This window comes from Diospyros lotus, chromosome 4 (genome assembly GCF_014633365.1).
Source record: "Diospyros lotus cultivar Yz01 chromosome 4, ASM1463336v1, whole genome shotgun sequence".
NCBI classification, from domain to species: Eukaryota; Viridiplantae; Streptophyta; class Magnoliopsida; order Ericales; family Ebenaceae; genus Diospyros; species Diospyros lotus.
Window position 1 is genome coordinate 4403383 of NC_068341.1, and position 20092 is coordinate 4423474.

General features: G+C 35.1%; 2 protein-coding genes across 2 annotated transcripts; one reads left to right on the forward strand and one right to left on the reverse strand.

Annotated features, from left to right (window-relative positions):
• Nucleotides 1–1065: 1065 nt before the first annotated feature.
• On the reverse strand, nt 1066–6124 carry LOC127800067 (protein trichome birefringence-like 10). The gene is made up of 4 exons (XM_052334474.1): nt 5227–6124; nt 3640–4029; nt 2776–2934; nt 1066–1837 (listed from the first exon to the last, which is right to left on the reverse strand). Exons 1-4 carry the CDS (start codon nt 5781–5783, stop codon nt 1462–1464), a joined length of 1482 nt encoding a protein of 493 aa, XP_052190434.1. The 5' UTR covers nt 5784–6124; the 3' UTR covers nt 1066–1461.
• Nucleotides 6125–12284: 6160 nt separating this feature from the next.
• LOC127800638 (ATP-dependent (S)-NAD(P)H-hydrate dehydratase) lies at nt 12285–19936 on the forward strand. Its single transcript, XM_052335362.1, has 10 exons — nt 12285–12585; nt 14568–14644; nt 14809–14918; nt 15004–15118; nt 16009–16071; nt 16204–16367; nt 18655–18716; nt 19044–19110; nt 19321–19506; nt 19597–19936. The coding sequence occupies exons 1-10, from the start codon at nt 12402–12404 to the stop codon at nt 19622–19624; spliced, it is 1056 nt and encodes a 351-aa protein (XP_052191322.1). The 5' UTR covers nt 12285–12401; the 3' UTR covers nt 19625–19936.
• Nucleotides 19937–20092: the final 156 nt, after the last annotated feature.

Below are 20092 nucleotides of genomic sequence, written 5' to 3' on the forward strand. Positions count from 1 at the left end.
TAACTTCTTAACTTTTATGTCACAAAATATCTACTTATCAAGAATATGTCTAGCTGATGTTAGATCTTTTATGTTAAAACTTTCATCTTTTATATGTTATATTACCAAACCTTTGATATAATAATGCAACAAGATTTGTTATTTTTCTTTTTTAATCCACAATTAAGAGAAGAAGAAAGTTTGGCCTGTTATTTTGCATATGTCCTTATATAAGTGAAGGCATTTTTTTAGAGGTCTCTACCTTTTCCAGCTGGTCAACTTGAAAGAAAGGCATGAATAATAAGCACGAGCACTAGAATGGTCAAGAGGGTTTGTAATAGTAGTATGTGGTATTGAATTTTAGGGTATCTTTGCTTGGAAAAAGATGGAAAAGGAAAATATTTTTTAATTTCATAAAAAAACAATTCCCACCTCTACTTAGTTGTAATTTTTTATGAAAAATAAATCAAAACATGCTTTAATGTGTTGTACCATGAAAATTTTTCATAAAAAATGTTAAGTAATCAAACATCTAAATATGAAAATTTTTCCATTGATATAATATTTGTTATGAAAGACAATTTCAATTAAACACACCCTTAGAATATTTGAGAAGGCAATCGAAAGAAGCCAAATTTCATGAGCTGATCCTTAGATTAATCAAATATTGAGTTGCAGACATATTATTATTGGAGATAAATATATTCAAGTTACTTATGATGGTTGATAAAGTGCAAACTGACTACCACTACAATTTTTGTAGGATCCTTAATGAAGATCATTTGGATATAAGTAAAATTTCTTTGATTTGAGTTATATTTGTAGTGTTCAATATTGATCTATATAATGATATAGACTTATTTATGTTCTTCTTAATATCAAAATCTCTTAAATATGTCTCTTCTTAGCTGAATTCGTGCATTACACGGGTGTTAAAGCTAGTTTATAGTTAAAATAATAGCGCTAACACATTATTTTGATGTCATATTTTGTATAAAACTTGTTTGTGTTTTGAACATAGCTTATTCATTTGCTTGTCCTATTGATACAACAACATCAACTTTGTTACAAATTAAGGAGAGTAGCTAGCATGAAGTGCTGAAGCTGAAGGCATTATTTGGTAAGGCACGGGTACAGGCTTCAAATATACAACAAAATTGGGTACTAGTTCTAAAGAAACCCTATAATAATCACAAGGAGGAGGACCCAAAACCTGTATCTTTCTTCTAAAAATTTCCTGTATCTTATTTCCACGAAGAATCCCAGCCCACCAAATTGACCCTAAAAATCAAGTTCTTGTATAACTATGAACAGCAGCAGCAGGAAATCCGATCAGAGACCTGCTTTCAGCAGGACCTCATCTCTTCCTATTAGAGGTGCTTCATTCCTTTCTGCTAATATCTGAATATGTGCAGATGTACTCTTTCCACTGCAGTCAGCTCTGGCTCTGAACCAAGCAAATAAATAAGCTGCCCTTGAACATCATGCTGGTGCTCGAAATGTGGAGGAATTTTGGGAGCAGGTGGTTTCGCGCTTCAGAAACAAAGCATATAGTAGCTCATTCCATGCATCAGGGACTCCCGGGAGACACCAGTGGCTGCAGTCCTGCCTATGGAGGGGCGCAGGTCCAGCCTTAGGACCCAGATAGTACAGAGACGAGTGCCCGTCCTTCCTTTGTGAGGTCAGAAGGGTTATGTTCAAGATCTCTAACGCGTTCACATTATGTGTGTTCCAGTGAGTTGACAAAACATCAACAAACATGCTGTGTTGAGCCCATGTTTGGGGTGGCACCAATGACGAGCCTAACTCTGGTAGTGTCTCCGAGTGACAAGCTCCCCCGGTTCTCCAATCTCCACCTCTGCATATTGCACATTGGATGAGTTAAGTTCCTCAAATGAGATCATGTATGATGTCTGCAGAAAAAATACACATGGCAAGAAAAGAAACAATCTTGATTTTTATTCCAGAAAATAGGGCACCTCCCTGAAATTCATTTGTGACACCAAATCTCGTTGTAATGGTGAGAAAAGTGTGCAACTGTTGGTTTATCTTCGTTAAAACTAATGTTACGTGAGAAATGTACAAATGATTCTTTCCAGTTTTTCTAATTTCCCCTTCCATGTCAAGCAGCAATATCATTGCTGCCATCTGACTCAAATCTTTTCGGCTTCCAACCATCACAAGTACATACGCATATTATGCAAATATGTAAGTGGGCGAATGATAAAATCCCACCTAAAATTAAATTGAAGGCATATTCAATTCTTGTAAATCGGTCACTAAGACAACTTGGCGTGGAATCAAAAGAACAAAATACCAGGGTAAGCATGAGGCAATATCAACATTTAGACAGCCAAAGAACCTAAGTTTTGTCACTATGTTACCTCAAATGCACATAGTCTTAGTAGATGGAATGACAACAACAACATAATTTGCTGCCCATTTTAAAATTTGATACAATAAAGATAGGCTCGGATAAAATTTGATACATATCCTTTGAAACATAATAGCATCCTCCTTTATGTTTCCAGTCAAAACCCCCTTCTGTACTTTAGTTCATTATATTTGTTTGTTTACCTCCCTGGAAATAATAACAGAAGAGAGCTGGAATTGGAAATAAAAAACAAAAAAACTTTAGGATTTCCCGGGTATCCTTTGAAAGAAATCATATACTTTGAACTGCTGAAACTCCTAAACCTAGTTTAAATTAAACAGATTTTGGCAAACTCCAAAGAAAAGAAAAGAATCAGATAGTATCATAATTCAATAAAAGGAATTAAGATTTAAGAAACCAACCTGAAATGTACAGGGGCATATGTGCGGAAAAACACCTGGCTCTTGCTCATATTTACTTCACGGTGTATCCAATCTAACACAGTATCTAAGGACTTCCCGTATGCACTGTCAATTTTCATCTCCATCTTCACCTCTGCTCCTTCTTGGAAGTAACAACCCCTGATCAGGTAGTTTAAACATTCAGTTCAGTAACAGACTCAAAACTAAACCAGGTGGCTGGTCGCACACGTTGTCTCCTCAAACATGACTTAGTAGTTCTTCCAAATAAGTTCACATGTTCCTTTCAATCTTGTAACTTGTTCCATAGACAAAGAGATGTGGAGTCTATCATTTTTGTACCAAAAAGTTGATAACAACTAATTAATTTTTCAACCATGTTTAATTGGATTCTTTGGCCCATCAACCAGTTTCTCCCAAAACCATGGACATCTTAGCCCTCCTCCATACCGTACCTTAGTTTAGAAGGTTAAGATCCCTTCTTATAATAGATGTAAAGCTTGATGGTGAATAAAATATGTAGCAGGAAATGCAACAGTCTTAAAAGAAAAAGTGGTCTCACCAATAGCACGGCTGTCAAAATATATCATTAACCAATTACAATTTATAATCTAGAATTCCAAAAGGTCTGACCATAATTGATATACATTCAATGAAATATGCAAAGTTTCATTAAAAAAAAAAAAAGGCACCAAAGGTGAGCAATCATGTTCAAAAAACATGATCCACAAGTTAAGATGTAGCAGTTCTTGCATCACGTTTCACAAAATTCACTGAACTTATGAAAGTTTTCCAGTTCAAAGGCTCATGATGGACAAGTTAAGAAACTATAGAAAATAAGAAAAGTAATCTTAAACATCAAATTACCCTCTTATGGTCTTCTCGTAATTCCACCAATGTCCTGTGTTGAAGATCAGCACATCTGCATCTCGCCACTTTGAAGAGCTCCAATCCATTTGATCTAATTTCAGGGTAGTTCTTATTTTAGGTGGGGCTCCAGGGGGAGGTCGGCTCTGCAGAACAAGAAACGGAGCCCTATAGTACTCCACTGTACAATCATAGTCCTTGAACTTGAACACTAAGAACCCTTTGTGCTTTGTGATTGGGCTGCCGTTGACTTCGTAAATGGAACTTTTATTGGTAACTGCAGAAGAAAGCATGCAAAGAAGGGATTCCCATTGGTTTCTTCCAATTGAATCCCCAACAAATACTAACCGCTTGTTTCGCAATCTCTCCAACATAAGTTTTGCATCAAATCTGTTTTTGTAAGTAACCAAACAACGTAGAGTAGAGTATTAGCTATTTTTCCTTAATCCCATTAGACTGAGATGGGTCCAGATTATATGGGGGGGGATCCATGACAAAAGACTACATGTTAGACATAGAATGGAATCAAACACTAACCTTTCCATCTTATATCAAACTAAAACTGAAGATAGATTTAACATATCACAAGTTTCCAAAAACCACTCAAATTTGGGACCACAATCATAGTGCAATAATAGTTTGGTTATAACGTGCTTGCTTATCGTGAAAAATAATGCCAATTAAAGTGCAGGGCCAGGTCAACTATTTAGCCAAATTAAGCACGTCTCCCATTTCTGCATGCAAACAGGTACAGGTGGTTTGTTTCTTTCACACAATTGTGCTCAATTTTCATTTGTAACAATTTTGTTAAGATCTCTTTTTTTAGTTGGGAGAAGCATCTGCAAGAATCGGATTTCTTGAGGAATGTATCACAAAATCTGATTGAACTTTCAACAAATTTCTAAAAGTCTTTATCTGAAAGTAGAAATCCAATACTAGAACGTATACATATTAACGAGGAAAAGCATCGTGCTAGATCAAGAAATCTGATGCTTGAAGAATATAGTGAATTATCGCAGAGAAGAAAAATTATACGTCTCCACAAAAATTAAGAAATTATTAGATCAGCACCTTCGAAAAGTCAAAATAATGGCAAATAAGATAATGAACTTGTGGCTTCAAGGCCCAAAGCTTCACATGTACCCTTGTCCGTGATTTGATGGGCAACCGATTCCAAAGAAAAGAACGAAACAAAAAGCCAAACGTGAAAAAGAAAGGATGGCACCAAGAGAAAATACAGTATCCATTAATGATATACCCAACAATGCCCTCGTGATTCAAGTAGTTTCAGTCTAAATTGCAAGAACAAATCGTAGTCAAGCCACAGGGATTTACAGAACTATATCAAACACATGCATATTGGTGATTAAAAGAAAAAAGAAAGAAAGAAGAAAAATAAGACGACGATGAAAAATTCCAACACCCCACTGCATCGAGATTCCAAGTACACTAAACACAATCTTTCGATTTGGCCCAATTATAACAGTTTTATGCTTCTTTCAACCCAGTATGCTTCACTGTTTCCAACTTTCCCAGCAACCAAACACAATTTCCAGGAGAAGCAGCAAAGAAAGCGAAAACCAATACCTGGGCAAGTTGCAAGCTTTGGGCTGCCAACGCCACTTGGTGTAGAACAAATCGGGACGGCCATTCTCAGAACACCTAAACCCGTCATCCAAAAACCTGCAATCTTTCGATTGGTACAAAGGGTAGCGCTCATCCCACACCCAATCACCATCGAAGACGTCACAGCCGCCACCCTTCTCACTCAAGAACTGAACTATCCGATCCTCGCGAGACCCATTAAATTTCATCCACAAAGAGCGGTCAGCTTGAGATGAAATCCGAAATCCTTTGGCCGCAGCCCTGTAATCCAAGTAAAAGAAGCAGCAAATAATACAGACCGCGACAAGAAAGAAGCCCAGAACGCCGAGAGAGGGCTCAAACAGCCTCAAACGCTTGAATTTCTTGAACAAACCCAAGCAAGCAGGCCTGGCTTCGAGTTCCTGGTGAGATGGGGACTTGGACATTTGGATTTCGCAGGATTGGGGACGCGGGTGGGTTCTAGAGAGAGAAACAAATATTAATAAGAGGAGGGGGAGAGAGAAACAGCGGAGAGGTGTGGTTTGGAAGCAAAACAACATTCATGGCGAATTGGGTATGAATCTGAATCATTTCCCCCCCACCTTTGGGCTTCTTTACTTGGTGTGTATTAGCAAGAAGGGTGTTCGGAAAGCAAGGTAACGAACTTCATGGCGAGAAAGGGAGATGGAAAGCCGCCTCCTTCCATTGGAATCTTTAGAAGGGGCCTGGTTGGGTCGGCGGAATTATGAACTGTAAAACAAACCACCCACCAAATGATTTCAAACTTCAAACCTTGAAATGCCGCACGCCTTTTATAAACAGGTCCACTGCTACTGTATCCGCAGAGAGCGAGAACTTTCTAATTTCTATCTATGAGAAATCGTGGGTTTGATGGGGGGTGGGACGTGGCCCAAATGGCAAGTAAAGGTGCCATAACGGAAAAGAGAACGGTTCGCTTCTTCTTCTTCTTCCCATTTCGTGTACTTCACGCGCTCTGAGAGAGAGTGGTTTTATGATTCGAAATAAACCTTAAAATAACCCGACATAAGGCAGGGGCAGTACTAGATATCTGAAGCGTGCGAGCCCCGGATAATTACATTCGGAATTATTTTTTCTTCTACGATTACACAATGCAATATTCATTCATCATTTTCCAATAATGTTATTTGGTTTTATTTTATTATTATTAAGTAAATTAAAAACCATCGGTGAGACAAGATAAACATTGTTCTTATCTTTCAAATGCTTGCAATATAAGCTCACTTAATATTTTATAAATTACTCGTATTAAACTCTCAACATCAACAATTATAAAACTCTCCTTTTGACTAAACAAAGACGCTGAACGTTATTAAATAAATTTCTTTGTTAATCACTAAAGATGTGTTTGATAATTGATAGTATGAAATTTCTATGGAAAATGTCATATTCAATAAATTTAATTCCATCCTTGTTGTTTGATACATAATATCTTTTATGGAATTCAATTCTATGGTACAACCATTTAAAACATATTTTGACATAATTTCTATAGAAATTTGATTCCAAGAGGTGGTGGTTTTTATTTTCCATGGAAGATGGAAAATATTTTCCATTTTCAACTAAATACAATCAAACACATTCTAAACATGTATTTGATTGCATTACCTATAATTTAATTTTAAGTAATATTATCTAGAAAACAAAAATCATCCTACCCCCTTAAAAAATGAATTCTATGAAAGAAACTTTAAATGCTTGTATCATACATATTTTTTCATAGAAAAATTAAGAGTGTTTGATTGTTTTTTATAGAAAATATGTAATAATTACATATTTTTTATAAAAAATGTGCGCAATCAAATATACTCTAATTATTTGTATAATAATTATAAAAAATAATTATTGAATAATATTATTCATTTAGAGTGTAGATGAATTATATTTTTAATCTAGGTGATACTTTTTTATTAATAAAAAAATACAAGTGTCAATATTTATTATGTATTTTTTTATTATTCAATAAAAATGTGTTATATAAATTGTTATGGGTATTTCATGCACCACTTTCTATGGGTTGAACTCGACCTAGTAAATCAACCTAATCGCCTGAAACCTAATAGACCTAAGGCTGAGCTCGTTAGGACAAGTCTACACGTCGCTGAGACTCGAGCTCAGACCGCGGAACCGAGTGAGTTCCCAGCGATATTTTCAACTTGCTGGTCAAACCAAGCGAGCTCTCAACAATAAGCTTATTGGCCTAATAGCTTAGCTCGCATAACAATAAGGTTGCGAAATAACCGGAAGTAGGGATTCATCTACTTTATCTAAAACAAACTAAATCCCTAGTAATATGAAGCTCACTCTCAATTTTATGGAATTGATAAAAATACTTTATCCCCTATGTCATTTTCCTTCCATTTCACAGATCTTATGTAATTGTGAACACCCACTGTTATAAATAGAGGTCGAAAACCATTATACAAGTGGGAACAATAAGAATAATATACTATTACTCTATCGGAATACTCAGAGAACAGTCGTAAAGTAGGCATCGTTCCGACTGAACCACGTAAAAAACTTTTCGTATACGTTTTACTTTATTTTTTTCTCTTTATGTTTTGACTTATTTTTTCATTATAGACCTACTAATCATAATCAACTAATTATGAACATCCACATAAATAGTATTACTTAAAATTATTTGGGTGTTGGGTACCACGTCCTTCTATTTTTTGAAAAAAAAAATATTATTTGTATACCTTTGTGTACACCTTGAGCTATATAAAGGTATATCAATGACAAAAAAATTCTTGTGAGGCGCATAAAGACGCGTGAGGTGCATGCAAAATGAAAGATATTTTAGTCATAATATCTCCTTATATAATTCAAGATATATAAAAATATTGTACATCTAGCATAATTTGAAAAGAAAATAATTGATTAACACACGAAATTCTAGAAATTATTGGGTCGGACCCAGATTTAGTGTTTTTTAAAATTAGCCACACGTGTTTGTGATCGCACTAATCAGACTCTAATGACATGATCTGACAGTAGGATTCACCGGATGTTCCCATTACCCAATCACATGGTGACGTTTCTTCCAGCAGGATCCGACCTCAGGAATAGGGCTTGTGAAAATTACCCACGGATCTTATTGGGTACAGCATTTATTAACGATTATTACGGATTGTTATTATGCAGTTATAGTATAGTATTTAATCTTGCCACTCACTTCTAATATTCTGTCACATTCTATGCAAGAATTGGCTGTGTTTATATATTCCATCACGTGCATAACGTAAAAGTTAAGGAAATGTAAATTGTATTTAATATTTCCCTAAATGTATCCCTAATGTGAACGAATACAGTGGATTTGAAGAGAGATATGTCGGCTTAATAAACTAATTAATTTAACTTAAGAAATAATTAGATGCGATTATTAAAATATATATTAGTGTCAGCCTCATAATTTAGGAAGCTTATGATGACATCTAAGAATGATACTAATCCACATGGAGCCAATTAGTCCATATCTTTCCCACCCTAATTACATTTGATTAATTGTGAATGAATTATAAAATAGTGAGGGCTAGGGCTGGCTCAAGAGTTGTTAATCCACCAAATCCACACCTCAACCAAACTAGATAAGAACAAATGGAAGGTCCAGTATAAAGTAATATTTAATTGTGCTTGCTTTTATTAAAAAAACAAATAAAAAATGTTTTATTATTGTGGTGTATAATATTAGTAGAGTGACTTAAAAATGATGTTATAATATTAAATAGTTATTTTTTAATGTAGCAAAAATATGAAGAGAGATAATGATTATAAAAATAAATATTTTTTTAATAATTATATGTACATAAAATTAAATTGAGTCGAAAATATAAATAGTGTGATATAATCATAACGACAACAAAAAATATAAATATATGAAAATAAAAATATGAATTTAGCCAAATAACAATACAAACAACCATTAAATACACCAAATTGCTTCATATAAGTTATAATATCATTTGATGACTATATATATGTCATAGGTGTGAAATTTTCAACAACTCCTCTTGAAAACTTTTTATATTGTCTTGTTGTAATTGAAGATGTGTCAGCATGGAATTGCCTTTTGAAAGCTCCATCTCCGGCCAAGATTAGAAGAACAAGTTTGGTGGCTTCTTATTTTATTTATTTATTGAATTAAAATAGTATTGTTGATAATTAGTAAAGGCATTTTGTCAACACAATAGATCTTTAAGATTTGAGAAAATGGGGCAGTTGAAAGATACTTGAGGGCTATCTGGTGGACACAGTCAAGTTCCACTCCCATGGCTTCTCATGGGAGTTTGGTTGATGGTATGAGGCTTTCCCCCTTCCTTCTCCACTTGATTAATTAATGGCTGATCATTAATGTCAATCTCACGTCAATAATGGTATTGCACAGTCCTTATGTTAATTGTGTTTCTTGCATTTTTTTTTTCCTTGTTTTGGGTCTTTAAAATAGAAAATACTTAAATTTTTGAAAACCATATTATTTCTATACAAATAATAGAAATCTACAGCTATCTTGAGATTATCGCCCTTGTGTGATCTCGTGTACTTATGTTCTTGATTATGTAGGGAGAAGTAAATCGCAAGTTGAACTTTTAACTATTGCATAAAGGAGAAATCGAACTTATGACCCATCAAACTAACACAAGCATATCATAAATAATATCTTATTGTATACTGAACAAACGAATCATAAATAATTCTCTCATCATTTTACAATTTTAACATATTTATAACATCTCAACTTAAGACTTGTGATGAGTTTTATTAAAAATATTTAAATAATGGTATAGATTATATTAAAATAACTAGTTTGATGTAGGACCAAGTACACATTGATCTAGTTTTGAGATCGCATGACACCTGATACTTGTGTTCTCGATTACGTCATGAGAGGTAAATTATATGTTAAACTTTTGACTTTTGTGTAAGATCGAACTTATAATCCACCAGATTAACATCGACATATTATTTATCCAACTACTCGACCTATGCCCTAGGGGTCACCTTGATCTAGAATATGGAAAGATTCGATTTTCGATCCGATTTAAGAGTGAAAACCAAATTATTCATATAATATTTTATATCTTACTAATAATATATTATTTTAAACCTAAATTTTAAATTTTATTATATGGAAAGAAAATTATAAGTTAAAATTATGTGATTTTGTTTGGCCCCTTGTGCACATACATATATATTTTGTTAAATTCATATTAGAGAGGGGAGAAAAGATTGGCTTGGCCGAATTCTATCGGACCAAAATCGATTTGACCTAGTTCATTCTTTAATCAATCAAGTTTTCAGTATACCAATTTATTATTTTGTTATTTTAATATAATCTAATTTAGTTTGGACGGCTTGAACATTCCTAAATTTTATATATTTTTTCTCTCATATTGCAAACCTATATAATTTGGTGCCAATCATGAAATGTACTAAATAACTTAATTTGGTCTCATTTAATTTGATTCAATATTTTCAAAATATAGTTTGGATTGTAAATTTTGAAAAACAAAAGGGTATAAAGTTTGGCTTATTTTTATTATTTGAGAAAGCGAAGTCAAATCATAAAGGATATATTTTTTAAGAATAAAATATTTACTTGTCATTATACAATTTACATTTTTTTTCTTATCAAATTTTGTCAACCTGATATGGACTACTTGGGCCAACAACAAAGATGATGATGAGCCCATTCTCACTCTCACTCAGCCTTTCTGGGCCAAGGGCGTTATGGGCCGCGCTCTGGCCTGACCACAATCTGTGTGATCCGACACCTCTGATATATTTTTAAAAAATAATTATAAACTATAAATAATACATGTATGTATGTATAAAAAATGAAAAATTTTAAATAGGCTAAAGGCATAATCAACCCCCCTCACCTTTTATCATTTAACCATTTAGCCCCCTTAACTTAAAAAAGTACCTATTAGCCCCCTCAATTTCCAATTTTAAAGATATTAGGTACCTCAACTACTAATTTTGTAACAAATATATATCTTACTGCAGCAAGCATTTGGGCGTGAGTTACACGTGGTGGCCCCACATTAATCAAGCCAATGGGAGCATGCCATGTGTCTCCATCAGCAAGAGAGGAAGAGGCCGACAGGCGGCGATGGCGGATAGCCGCCTAAAACGACAGAGAGAGAAAGAGCGAGCGGGACTGACAGAGAAAGGGCGAGAGAGGGGCAGAGAGAGGAAGAAGAAGATGACCGCCCCCCACCAACGCCATAGTTGGCCACCCACCCTAAATCGACGCCTGCACCGCCCCCCGACGCCATAGCCGACCACTCGCACGAGGAAGACGAGTGATACAGAGTGAGAGAGGGAGAGCGAGAGATACAGAGAGAGCGAGAGCGATAGATATAGAGAGAGAGCGAGAGAGAGGAAGAAGACGACTGCGAAAGAGAAAGACGCCATCGTTGCCCCCCGACCCCAATCGACGCCCGACGCCCGACGCCCAACGCCCAGATCTGCCCGCGACCCACCTCCTACGCCGCTCCCCGACCCCAATTGACGCCATCGCCCTCTGCCCGCCCACGTTTGGCCACTGCTATCGACGGCCCCCCAACCTCGGTCGACGCCTCGGACACTACTGGCGACCACCGAGAGAGAGGTAGCAAGCGGCAGTGGGCGGGAGGAGAGAGGCAGCGAGTAGAAGGAGGTCGCCGAAGACAACAAGGAAGAAAGAGATGATTGCTGCACGCGCCTCAATCGCGTGTGTAATACACGCGTTGACCCAGGTGTGTGTAAGATTCAAAATTGGAAGTTAAGGGGGCTAATAGGTCATTGTTTAAGTTAAGGGAGCAAAATGGTTAAATGGTGAAAAGTGAGAGGCTGGATATGCCTTTAGCCTTTTAAATAAAAATATATGAATGATATTAGTTTATGTAATGATATAAATAAAGATAAATATAGTATTTATTTACGTAATAATATAAATAAATATAAGTACTACAATAATTATTAAAATTAATGGAATAGCACATTTAAAAGAATAAGAGGAGGAGTAATTTCTACTCCCATTTCCAAACAAGCCCCACGCTGACCGTAGGCGTACTCGTTCGGGCCGTAGACAAATCCCTTCTCTCACCGGAAGAAGCCGCCAACTGTGCATTCGGGCCAAATAGCTTGGCTGTATGCAGGCTTCTTCTGGGGTTCTCAGAAGGCTGTATTTCTTGAAACGGTCTTTGGGTTCTCAGGGCAACAATCGAGACAGAATGCATTCTGCGATGGTTGGTGCAGGTTTGGAGGCTGATGCTTTGGCCATTTTGAGATCAATCACTCCATCTCTTGACCCATCTAGGCACAAGGGCCAAGCTGGTATGGTTCTCAAACAACGTTCAATTCCTGTCATTTGAGGAAATTTCATCTGGGTCTGTCCCCGTGGTTTCATGTGTGGTGAACCCAGGCTCAATTTGGTTGAATACAGAAGAAAGACTGTGATTTTGAAATCAGTTACCTACTCTACCTAGCTAAGAATATGGTTATCAAACAATGTTTAGTTCTTGTCATTTGAGGAAATTTTCATCTTCTGTCCCCATGGTTTCATTTGTGGTGAACCCAGGGTCAATTTGGTTGAATACAGAAGAAAGACTATGATTTTGAAATCAATTACTCTACCTAACTAAGAATATGGTTGTCAAACAATGTTTAGTTCTTGTCATTTGCGGAAAATTCATCTGGGTCTGTGCTCATAGTTTCATTTGTATGGTCCAGGCTCAATTTGATTGAACACAGTTGAATCAACTAGGATTTTGAAATCAGGTACTCCACCTAACTAAGAACATGGTTCTCAAAGAATGTTTGGTTCTTGTCGTTTGAGGAAATTTTCATCTGGGTCTGTGCCCGTAATTTCATTTGCGACGAACCCAGGCTCAATTTGGTTCAGTACAGAAGAAATACTAGGATTTTGAAATCAATTACCCTACCTAACTAAGAATATGGTTGTCAAACAATGTTTTGTTTTTGTCATTTCAGGAAATTTTCATCTGGGTCTGTGCTCGTAGTTTCATTTGTGATTATCAGGCTCAATTTAGTTGAGCATAGATGAAAGAACAAGGATTTTCATAAATAAAACTAAAAGTAAGACAAAAAGTGTTTTCTTCTCATATCCTATCAAGGCTCATCACATGAATGCTCATGGTATGTAATGCTGCAACACCTCTACTTGGTGTGTTAAACTTATATATGTCGACTTTCAGCATCTGTATGGCGATGATGAATAAATATCTATTCTCATTCAACCCACTTAGCATGTCTAAAAGTTCAACTTCCTTTGCAAGTAATGGCATAGTAGTGCCTGATGGTCAGCATATAGCAAAATTTTTTTAACTAAAGTTTTGTCTGTCCAATATCCATTAAAAAACGTGACTCCTGCCCTTGATTACACTTTTGTTTATGCCCCCCCCCCCCCCCCCCCCCAAAAAAAAAAAAAAAAAAGAATCCTACAGAAATAATAAATGAGTATCCTATGCTACAATTAACCTACCAAAAGTTTGAAATAAGAACTAGTTATAAAAATAAACCTAAACTAATTTGTTTTTGATTTTTTCAAATCTTGTTTTTTGTCTTAAAATAAGCCTTGACTCCTTGATTACCATCAGCCCGCAGAGCAATTACCTGTAAAAGAAAGGTTTTCTCAGAATAACTCCAGCAAATATGCAGATAATTTGTTGGAAAGTTTGTTTGTTAATCATTCTTATGTCTGATTTTTAACCATTATTCTACTGAAATATATCCCTCCTTCTACATGTGTGCACGCTCTTTTTTCTTTCTTTTTTTTTTTTATTATTGGGCGTGGGGTCGGGGGTGGGGGTGATTGCAAATTGCTTTTCAGGAATTTGCTTGGTAAGTGACATGTTCTTGACACTGAACCGGCAAACCCTATAAGGCTGTTTGCAACATCACTTAAAGGAGATGATGCAGTTATGTACTCACTAAACATGAAGCAAAACCTAGACTATTGTAAACAATCTTTGTTCAAGATGTGATGGATTTTCATGACGTAACTTTGACATGTACTTCTGTCTGGATTTGCCACTCCTCTGTTCCTCTTTCAATATGTTCTTAAATTAGTAAACGCAACAATTATGTTCAGAGCAGATTTTATTTGTTTATTTATTTTTTGTTGGGCTAAATTCTCAGAGCCGATTTTGCTCTAGGTGAACATGTAAATTTTTGTTATTGGCAACTGCTACCTTTGCTTAATTTTCATTCAGCGTAATGTTATTTCCTCTCAGGTAAATTTTTTTTTTTTCTCATTTCATCTTGTTAATAATTTGATCATATTACCTGTCATTCAGGGAAGATAGCTGTTATAGGTGGATGTCGTGAGTATACAGGTGCTCCGTACTTCTCTGCTATTTCAGCTTTGAAAATTGTTAGTTTTCTTACTCTCACCCTTACCCAACGTTTTCCTTACTTTCAACTTTTTATTATTCTTATTTTAAAGCATTCTTGAGGAATAGTTTAAAGTCCTTTGTTATGTCAGATGTTCTATTGGCCAGATTCATGGACGTGCTATTTTTCCCCATCTTTCCACAGGGTGCAGATTTGTCTCATGTTTTCTGTACTAAAGATGCAGCTCCAGTTATAAAAAGCTACAGTCCTGAGTTAATTGTGCATCCTGTTCTGGAAGAATCTTACAGTGTTAGGTGAATTTATCAAACTAATTTGTTGAAACTTTTCCCGCTAATTGTTGCATGGGAAACTGATTTTTTTGCCCCTGAATACTTCCAGGGACGAGGAGAAAAGACTAATTTCAGACAAGATCCTTGCTGAAGTTGTGAAGTGGATGGAAAGATTTGATTGCCTGGTAGTTGGTCCAGGACTTGGAAGAGACCCTTTTCTTCTGGTGTGCTTTGTTGACCTAATCTTTTTGATGCAGTTATTTGCTGAAGAAGACTAGATATTTTTGATGCAGTTATTTGTTGACCTAATATTTTTGAAGCAATTATTTCCCTAATATTTTTGATGCAATTATTTCCCTTAAAATGACAAGTTGATCCTTCTGTTCTTGGTTGTCTCGAGTCTTGACACACATCCAACTATATAACTGTGGGAAATGGTAAAAACATAAGAAACAAATGGGATGTCAACAAGGATCTAGATAATATAAGCACTAAGGCAAGTGAGGGAAGGTGTTTATATGTGATTGATGCCCTGTGGAATTTCATTTGTCATATTTTGAAGACTAATATATTTTTTCAGTCTATCTTGTCAACTGCGTGAATGTATGCAAAGATGCAATTGATCTGAAAATCTTCTATTCGAAAGATCTTATAGTTGATAGATTTTGTAATATGCTTGGTTTGTCTGTTCAATTGTAACTGATCCCAATGCCTAGAATAGAGAGATCCTTACTATGGATTAGAGAGTGAGCCTCAAACCTACAATAAGAAAATGGTGAAATCCTTAGTGTATCTTTAGACCCTATATGTGTAAAACTGTAAAGATGTTGTTGTAGTTGTTTATTTAATCTAATAGAGTTGCAACGAAAAGAAGATTGGATTTTATGGTTCTCATCTGCACTATTTCACTACTTTGAGTACATAATGGTTAAGACATGGCAAGCATATAACTGTCTTTGTATGCCAGAGCTACTTAGCTATTCTTGTTTGCATTTGAGAAGTATCCTTTGTGTTATGGTTTTCCATCCCTTTCCATTTCTCTTCAATATAATTGCTCCTGAAATTCTTTGTTCCTGTTTAATGAATCCGGTCTAAGAATGTGCACAATGTCCAGGACTGTGTGAGTAATATAATGAAGCACGCAATGCAGTCAAATATCCCAATTGTCATAGATGGGGTATGTGATTAAAACTATGTGAGAATGCACACTTTTTCCTGGAAGATATTTTAGTTGAAGATTCTAATCTAATTCCATAAGGTGCACTTTTGAACTTTCATGTTGTTGGTTGGTTGTATGGATCTCTATCAGGATGGGCTTTTTCTTGTCACAAACAGTCTTGATCTGGTTAGTGGTTACCCATTGGCCATCCTAACCCCAAATGTGAATGAATACAAGCGCCTTGTTCAGAAAGTACTAGATTGTGAAGTAAATGATCAATCTGCTCCTGAACAATTGACATCTCTTGCCAAACAGTAAGTTCTCTTTAAAATAATTTTCATTTACTCAATTATTCCTTAAGCATCCTTTTTACTTTTTAGTAAGTTTTGTCATCTGAAATCACATCTGCATGTATATTTGCAGTTATTCTTTTTTTTTTCCTCTCTTGATGAAACATTTGTGAATAGTTACCATGTCTGAAAATTATATAACATGGTACGCATATAAGGGCTTACTTACATAACACAACAGGGAAGAGACAGAATCACCAAGGGGATATTAGATATAAGTCAGAAGTTGAAATACACCACTTCTAATTGTGCATTCATGGCTATTTGGAAAATGTAGATGTTACATTTTATTTCTCACTAGAAGATCCGACTAAGGAAGTTTCTTTAGATTATGCAAGCTTTAGTTGGTTTTGATTAATTAGATTAGATATGCATTACTTGAAAACCATTGTCCATGTCAACTAGCAATTTCCCATCTCCAATCCATCATTCAGTTAATACTCTTATCTGTATCTGCAGATATGCTGCAGGAATCCTCTTAAAGTCGGCATTACTGACTTGGAAAAATTGTTCACAGCATCTGAATGGCTGTTGAATTTTCTTCTTTCCTTGACACTTCACGGTGCTCCCGCACTTTTAACTTTTTCAACCTTTTCCTTTGCACAAGTCTTTAAATGTTAGGTTTTCTTCTTAAAGTTTGAATTTGACATGATTTATTTTTCTAAACATTAGAAATTTATTTGAAGTTCGGATTATAACATTAGTCAAAATTTGGCTTAATACATAGGTGATCCCTTAATAATTAAAAAATATGGCATTTAGTCCCTAAAGTGCAAAATGTCAAGATTCGGTATTCTAACTATTAAAAATTATTACTTTAAATTTTTATCATAACTGAGAGTAAACGGAGTCGTTATTTACACAACGTAAGATGCCATGTCACATAAAAAAAGCTACGTCAGTGAGACACGTCAGATTAAGTTTAATTCATAAATATAACATTTTGTCCCTCAATAATTAAAAAAAATTGACATTTGATCTCTGATATAAAATAATACCAAATTTAATAAAAAAGAGACCTAAATTTCATAAAAGACCTACAAATATTTTTAAAATGACATAAATTTCATAAAAAATACCTAAAACTAATTGAAAAGGCATAAATTTTATAAAAAGACTGCAAATTTCATAAAAAAAGAGCTAAACATATTCAGAAAAAGGCATAAATTTCTTAAAAATACCTAAAAATTTCATTAAAAAATACCTAAAACTAATAAAAAGAGCTAAATTTTATAAAAAGACCTCAAAATTTCATAAAAATGACCTAAAATATTTAAAAAAGACCTAAAAATATTCAAAAAAAATACCTAAATTTCATCAAAAGACCTAAAAATTTCATAAAGAAGACCTAAAAATATTCAAAATAGACCTGCAAATTTTATTAAAAGACCTAAAAATAATAAAAAAAAACCTAAATTTCATTTTATATTTCATAAATGGACATAATTTTTTTGATTATTTTTAGGTATTTTTAATGAAATTTTTAGGTGTTTTATGAAATTTAGATATTTTTTTATTTTTAGGTCTTTTATGAAATTTAGGTATTTTTTAATTATCTTTAGGTATTTTTGTTAATATTTTTAGCTCTTTTTTATGAAATTTTTAGGTTTTTAATAAAATTTAGGTCTTTTTTTTTACTATTTTAAAGTATTTTTTAGTCAAATTCTTAGATTTATTTATGAAATTCATTTCATTTTTTGAATATTTTTAGCTCTTGTATGAAATTTAGGTATTTTTTATATTAAATTTGATCTTTTTTACATATAGGCACCAAATGTCAATTTTTTTTTAATTGTTGAGGCACCAAATGTTATATTTATGTATTAAATCTAATCTGATGCATTTTTCTGACGTCGTGTTCACTCGCGGAAATGGCGCATGTGTGCACGCACTAATGGGCCGTCATGACAAGGACTTAAAACAATATTTTTTTAATAGTTTAGATACCAATTGTTGAGGTTTTGCATTTTAGGGACCAAACACCATAATTTTTAATTGTTGAGGGGCCTCTGTATATATTAAACCGTCAAAATTTTCCAACATTTTGTAGCACACATTGTAGTTAGTTCTGTGCATTAGTCTGTACAGTATTTTTAAGGGTAGGGTATTCCCACTTTTACCATCTTCATCAAATTATTGCCAGCCATCTCATGGCAGCTTGGACAATGCATAGTTGGATCAGAATATGCATTTTATTCATATTGAAGTTTCTAGTCAATAAACTTAATGATTAAAATTTTTCATTGACCAGGATTGGTGGTGTGACCATCTTGCGCAAAGGAAAATCTGATCTCATCAGTGATGGTCATACAGGTAGCTGACGTTAATTGCATTTCTAGTTCCGTGGTCTATGTTCTCTAGTCTTGTAAACATTGAAACGCTGCTCAACTCAGCTGGTCAGATTAACTTCGAGGATGAGTTTACCTAAAATTCTGCAAAATTGAGCACGATGCATGTCACTAGTACCCTTTAATTGAGCAAATGAGATACAGTTTCCTTTCATAGGCACATATAATGTCTGTTTTTGTACCGGCTGTATGACCAAATTCAATAGTACATCCTTATCTGAATATTCCAACTCTCTTTTGTTTCATGAGAACTTCCAGTTCCATATTTCTGAGTTTCCATCCTTCATCGCAGTCAAGTCAGTGAGCATCTATGGCTCTCCCAGGCGGTGTGGCGGCCAGGGTGACATACTTTCTGGAAGGCAAGTAATTTGGTTAAATTCTTGGATGCAAACCATGCATGGACAACTCTAGAAACTAATAGGACATTCAAGGCCATCTTTTTCTGAATCACACATCAGAAAAGTATCATGCTCCTGGATTCTAGGCTTCTATCATTTGGACTTTCTATCTTGAACATTTAAAAGAATGCTTAGCTTGTTGGTTGGATGCCATTTTTGTCCTGTTGGCAGCGTCGCGGTCTTTGTATCTTGGGCCCGGCAATATATATCTGCTGCTAAAGGGGAAGAGGCCATAAATCCGGCGATATTGGGGTGCATTGCCGGCTCTGCTTTGGTGAGGAAGGCAGCAGCCCTTGCATTTGAGAACAAGAGAAGGTCTAGCCTCACCACCGACATCATTGAGTGCTTGGGAAGAAGGTAATTAATTGCCCAGATTGGATTCTTCCCCATTAAACAGAGAGGAGAATTGAACATACTGTGCATCTTGCTTCTTTCTTTTTTATGCAGCTTGGAGGAAATTTGCCCGGTTACTTGATGTTGGTTATCAGAGTAGAAGCTGAAGATAATGACTGGCCTTCTTCCACAAACTTTTTTCGCCAGAAGCTGCTGCGCGACGATGGCAAAATTGCCCCTTGGCGAAGCCGGAATTCTGAAACTTGTAAAGGAGGGAATCTCAGTGGTGGATGTTACTAATGTTCCTAAATTGTACCGGGAGACACGATGATCATGGGGGTGGTGTAAGTGCTTTGGAATGTCAACTATATGTTTGGGTTTGGCTATTTATATGCTTTGGTATAAGTACTAAGTGGCAAAAAGGCTTAAAAATACCATCAACTTTGCACTTATAGCTGTTTGGCTCTCTCAACTTTAAAGTGGATCTATCATTTCCTTGAACTTTCAATTTTGAAACAATCACACACATTAATTTTTAATTTCGAAACAATCACACACCTCTTGGTCTAGTCAGCATTGTGTTTGAAATCACATGTAATTGAGGAGCGTG

What these genes read in the sequence shown, in the direction of transcription:
- LOC127800067 (XM_052334474.1), bottom strand. Translation starts at nt 5,783, where the DNA reads ATGTTGTTTTGCTTCCAAACCACACCTCTCCGCTGTTTCTCTCTCCCC. An exon ending in TACGAGAAGACCATAAGAGG is followed by an intron (nt 2,935 to 3,639) that starts GTAATTTGATGT and finishes CTACCTGATCAG; the next exon opens with GGGTTGTTACTTCCAAGAAG. An exon ending in TATGCCCCTGTACATTTCAG is followed by an intron (nt 1,838 to 2,775) that starts GTTGGTTTCTTA and finishes TGCAATATGCAG; the next exon opens with AGGTGGAGATTGGAGAACCG.
- LOC127800638 (XM_052335362.1), top strand. Translation starts at nt 12,402, where the DNA reads ATGCAGGCTTCTTCTGGGGTTCTCAGAAGGCTGTATTTCTTGAAACGG. An exon ending in GAAGAATCTTACAGTGTTAG is followed by an intron (nt 14,919 to 15,003) that starts GTGAATTTATCA and finishes GAATACTTCCAG; the next exon opens with GGACGAGGAGAAAAGACTAA. An exon ending in ATTGAGTGCTTGGGAAGAAG is followed by an intron (nt 19,507 to 19,596) that starts GTAATTAATTGC and finishes TTTTTTATGCAG; the next exon opens with CTTGGAGGAAATTTGCCCGG.